The following is a 4,258-nucleotide window of genomic DNA, read 5'->3' on the forward strand; positions in this document are numbered from 1 at the left end:
AATCCTTTCCATTTATGCAGCAAAAGGAAAAAGGGTCTACACCTATCTGCTGACCTGGAGATAAATCGGTTTAAAGCAGCAGTCATCTCGGTCAATTTTTGGATCTCCTTGGGGTTCCGAGGTGGTTGCAAGCTATTAATGGCCTTGATCTGATCAGGGTTCACCTCAATTCCCCTGTGAGTCACCATGTAGCCCAAGAACTTTCCTGAGCTTATACCAAACGAACACTTGGAAGCATTCAGGCGTAACTTGTGCTTTCTCAAAATTCCAAAAATATCTGTAAGATCTCCCACATGCTCATTCACCACTTGCTCTTTACAACCATATCATCAATATAGACTTCAATGCTCCTGCCCAACTGGGGTTCAAATATTTTTGTCATCATCCGTTGATAATTAGACCTTGCATTTTTCAAACCAAAAGGCATCACTTTGTAGTGATAGTTTCCAGTGGGAGTGACAAAGGCTGTCTTTTCCTGATCGCCCAACGCTAATGGTATTTGGTGATATCCTTGAAAGGCATCCAAAAAACTCATCTGAGGATGGCCCACTGTCGCATCCACCAATTGATCTATTCGAGGCATAGGGAAAGGATCTTTGGGACAAGCCTTTGAGGTTCGTGAAGTCCATACACACACGCCATTTCCTAGTTTTCTTTTTTACCACCACCGTGTTAGCTAACCACTGAGGATAGAAAACTTCCTTGATAACCTTTGCTTGTTTGATCTTTGTTACTTCATTTTTGACAGCCTCGGCGTGCTCTTTTGACGGACATCGAGGTGGCTATCTATTCGAAGTGATGGAAGGGTTAACATTCAGATGATGACAAATGAAACTTGGATCTACACTCGGGGCTTCATATGCGCTTCATGTGAACACATCAAAATTTTTTCTAAGGAATTCAACCAATTGTTCCCTCTCCTGCAGAGGCAGTTGAGCTCCAACCTGAAAGAACTTCTCCGGATCATCGCCAACAATTACCCTATTAAGATCTTCACATTTCGCTTCGTCGGTTGGTCCATTAAAGGGCAACGCCGGAGTTTCTAATTGCTATAAGCCATTATCAGTGGTGGCCGAGATTTCGACCTTAGGCCGATGTTGGATGGCCGCTACCAGGCATTGTTTGGCTGTAGATTGATTTCCTAATATCTCCAAAACCTAGCCTCCAGATGGGTACTTTATCTTTTGGTGAAGAGTAAAGGAGATGGCCCCCAAGGTATGAAGCCAGGGTCTGCCCATAATGGCCGTGTATGGAGAGAAAGCATCTACAACAATGAAGTCCACCTCCACCACATCTGGGCCGGTCTGCACAAGTAATCTGATTTGACCTTTCAGAAAGACCATTTTACCTTCAAAACTCACTAGAGGAGAACTGTAAGCTGTTAAGTTTTCAGGTTTCAAATTTAGCCCCTTATATAAGTCAGGGTACATTATTTCAGCTCCGCTGCCTTGGTCAATCATCACCCTTTTCACATCGTACCCACCAATTCTAAGTGTAACCACTAAAGCATCATCATGGGGCTGTATGATTCCAAGTTTGTCCTTGTCTGAAAAACCTAACACCAGTGGGATGCCCATCTTGACTCTCTTAGGCATTGAGCTGGATTTCTCAGCTAGGTAACGAGATACTGACATTACTCTGGAAGGACAAGATCCGGTCCTCCCCGGGACAGCAAAAGTGACATTTATTGTACTAAGAGGGAGTCTTGAAGAAGCATCTCCTCAAAGCTTCGAACCCGTTTGGCTTCCCCGACCATTGGAATGACGCAAGAGTTGCTTCAACTTCCCTTCCCGGACTAGTTGGTTTAGATGGTCCCACAAGTTTTTGCAATCCTCGGTGGTGTGTCCATGATCCTAATGATATTGGCAGTAAAGGTTTTGGTTGTGCCTCATAGGATCTCCTGCCATCTTGTTCGGCCATTTAAAGAATAGCTCGTTTTTAATCTTTTCTAGAACCTGTTGTACTAGTTCTCAGAATACGGCATTAACCACCTGGGTGTTGGCAGATCCTGGTTGCCCAACAAAATCTTTCCGAGGTCGATTATTATTGTACCTGTCCGACCTGAAATCCTTCCTCTCCTGAGGGATCACCTCTTTCCTTTCCCCTGTATTTGGTCTTTTTCTACCTTTCTGTACTTGTCAATCTGATCCATAAGTTGGCGCACACTGGTAATAGGCTTACCAGTCAGAGATTTCCTCAGGTCATGCTCGGCTGGGAGGCCAGCCTTGAAAGTACTAATGGCCACATCGTCATAGTCTCCGTTTATTTCGTTAAATATCTCCTAGTATTTATCTGAGTAGGCCTTCAGAGTTTCCCCCTCCTGCATGGACATAGATAACAAGGATCTCAAATGCCAAGGAACCTTGCTACAAGTGATAAAGCGAGCACCAAAGGGCCGGGTGAGTTTCTTAAAGGAATCAATAGAATTCACCCTTAAACCATTGAACCACTTTATCGCCACTGGGCCTAAGCTAGATGGAAAGACCTTACACATCAAAGCCTCATCTTTAGAATGAATAGCCATCCTTTCATTGAAATGACTAACATGTTCCACTGAATCTGTTTGACCATTATAAATGGTGAACGTAGGTTGATGGAATCAGATTCGCACCTTTTATATTTCGCGTGAAGGGTGACTTAGAAACCTGACTCAACGCCTTGTTCATGGCATCGTTCCCTAGGCCTCTACGAGGCGGGCTCTTATATCTATGTCTATGGTGATACTCCTCGTCGTAGGAGAAAGTCTCGCTGGACGGACTTCTGGATCTCAGTCTATAGCTAGCACCATCTGTCTCCTTAGAGGATAGCTTGGAGTTGGGTGATGGATGTCTTCGCTGTGCGTGGTGCAATTCCCTCTTCAATTTATCGATTTCACGTTGCATGTCCCTATCATTCTTTGCATGGGAAACACGGCTCTTCCCTCGGGACTGGCTTTTACTAGTATGAACTGTGTGCACACTTCCCTCACGATCTCCTCTCCGTTCGAGGCTCCTACGTGGATTGCTATGTTAAGAACCCCTTGATTCTGCTTGGTGTAGATTAGCATCCACTTGGAGTGGTCCTGTCGTTGCCTGGTGTGGACCTGTTTCTTCCATCTCAAACGTTGTACCCGAATCTCTTTCAGAATAGATCAAGTCCTCCCTATAGACGGCGCCAATTGTAAGGATTGAATTTGGATTAGACCTAGTATAAGATAGGGTTTTAACCCAACAAGCCCAAACAATGAATTTGTAGAGCGTGGGTGAAAGAACTAATTCTACTCCAGAAGAAAGATAATAAAAGTTGCTGATTTAAGATCATTAAACACAAGTAAGATAAGAAAATATGTCTTCGGCACGGCCGGAGGAGCTTATGTTATAATGTCTTGTTTATGAACAAAGTTACAAGAGTTCACAGTATTATTACAAAAATTTCTTGATTTTTTTCCGATCCCCTTTTTTAGGCCACCTTCCCATGCTATATACTACCATTTTGGTATCATCTCTACCATACACGTGTAGGTTAGATTCTAGGAACTCTTTCTTGTCCTATCCAACACCTCCCAGAACCATCAACTAGTAACTGTAAGGCTGCTTGACTACTGTTCAGGTATCACCTCCACATTAATGCGGCCAGAGAGTTAGTTGGGAGGCATTTAATGTGGAGGTAGCAGCTTTTGAAGATATTTGTTACCTCCCTTTGCTTATCCCTTATCCAATGTCCGACTCTTAATTGTGATGCAACCTTGAAGAGTGTCCAGGATGATAAGACATTCTTACTAACCTTAGATCTCCGTTTCCGAGATGACTTTTCTTCTCGGACGTATTTTGGACTATCACATACAATCTTTATTTCTTCTTCTTATACCATTCCCATTATAACTTTATTTGACCATCCTCAGATTGGTTAATATCCTTGGATTGGGGCATAGGCCTAATTCATACAGTTTTAATAGTACCTTCTAGATAATTGGCCCCCACATTACCTATTTGTGAGGTTAACTAAAATAATTTTATAAAATCTTAAATTGATTAAGAAATTATACCATTGCATGATTTGCTCTTGTATAATTTTAATTTGTGTTAAAATTTTATGAAGAAGTCATTGTTTGAATGTGCAATGACTTAAGAATACAATTCAGATATTAAAACTTCTGAAAGACCAAAAAATATTAAAGAATTAGATGATTTACTGCTTAGAAATTATTGAAACAAAACAAAATATATATGACTAAACAATAGATAAATATAAAAGAAAGATGTGTTACATTTAAAAGAAT

The 4,258-nt window shown here is 41.8% G+C and overlaps 1 protein-coding gene across 1 annotated transcript; it reads right to left on the minus strand.

The window, feature by feature from the left end:
• Positions 1 to 1,157: 1,157 nt before the first annotated feature.
• LOC126691308 (uncharacterized) lies at positions 1,158 to 1,634 on the minus strand. The gene has a single exon (XM_050386361.1). The coding sequence runs from the start codon at positions 1,632 to 1,634 to the stop codon at positions 1,158 to 1,160; it is 477 nt and encodes a 158-aa protein (XP_050242318.1).
• Between the last annotated feature and the right edge of the window lie 2,624 nt (positions 1,635 to 4,258).

The sequence above is a fragment of the Quercus robur genome, chromosome 7, assembly GCF_932294415.1.
Source record: "Quercus robur chromosome 7, dhQueRobu3.1, whole genome shotgun sequence".
NCBI classification, from domain to species: Eukaryota; Viridiplantae; Streptophyta; class Magnoliopsida; order Fagales; family Fagaceae; genus Quercus; species Quercus robur.

Bases quoted from the DNA above. Each gene is read 5' to 3' on its own strand.
- LOC126691308 (XM_050386361.1), bottom strand. From the start codon at position 1,634: ATGTCAGTATCTCGTTACCTAGCTGAGAAATCCAGCTCAATGCCTAAG.